Consider the following 623-nt stretch of genomic DNA (forward strand, 5'->3'; position numbering starts at 1 on the left):
CCCCCCTCCCACAGGAGAACTAGTCCCAGGGACACTCGCGTGCACCCCGAAACCCCGTGTGTGAGTGACACACGGCCCTGGACCTCAGCAGCAGCATCTGCTCAGCCACGCCCTCTGACCCTGTGACCTGGTTCAGGGAGCGAGCCTCGCCCAGGGGTGCTGCTCCCTCCTCCCTCCTCCCACAGCCCACAGGTCAGGGTTTGGGGGGACGTGTGTGCCCTCCGTCCACATGAGGTTTGAGGGGCTGTCCCTGAGCCCCGGGGCAGCACGAGGGAGGCAGCACCGAGGGGGGAGCCAGGCTCCCAGCCTGTGTGGTCTGCACGCTGAGCACATGGAGAAGGGGGAGGCGCGTGGTGTGGATGAGGGGTGAGGTGCGTGCGGTGTGGACACGGGTGTGGACACGGGGTGAGGCCGGGAGGACCCACCTGCAGGAAGGGGACGAAGTCCTCCTGCACCAGGTAGTTGCAGCCCGGGCTCATGAGCAGGTGCACGAACCGCGTGGCCTCGTCGTGGCAGTTCTGCAGGATCCTGGGCAGAGGGCGGCCTGTCCTCACTGCTGGGCGTCCACGCGCCTGCCCGTCCTCACCGCCCGCCCAGCAGGAGGGGCCCTGAGGGAGGGCTGG

The 623-nt window shown here is 68.9% G+C and overlaps 1 protein-coding gene across 1 annotated transcript in view; it reads right to left on the bottom strand.

Annotated features, from left to right (window-relative positions):
* The window catches only part of LOC106725200 (serine/threonine-protein phosphatase 2A regulatory subunit B'' subunit beta-like), a gene marked incomplete at both ends in the record, with an annotated part of 25,076 nt that overhangs the window by 12,086 nt on the left and 12,367 nt on the right, over positions 1 to 623 (bottom strand). The window contains one exon of the mRNA XM_014535415.1: positions 426 to 608. Coding sequence (XP_014390901.1) covers positions 426 to 608 — 183 coding nt within the window. The remainder of the gene's footprint in view (positions 1 to 425; positions 609 to 623) is intronic.

The sequence above is a fragment of the Myotis brandtii genome, unplaced genomic scaffold (assembly GCF_000412655.1).
Source record: "Myotis brandtii unplaced genomic scaffold, ASM41265v1 scaffold1435, whole genome shotgun sequence".
In the NCBI taxonomy this organism is placed as follows: Eukaryota; Metazoa; Chordata; class Mammalia; order Chiroptera; family Vespertilionidae; genus Myotis; species Myotis brandtii.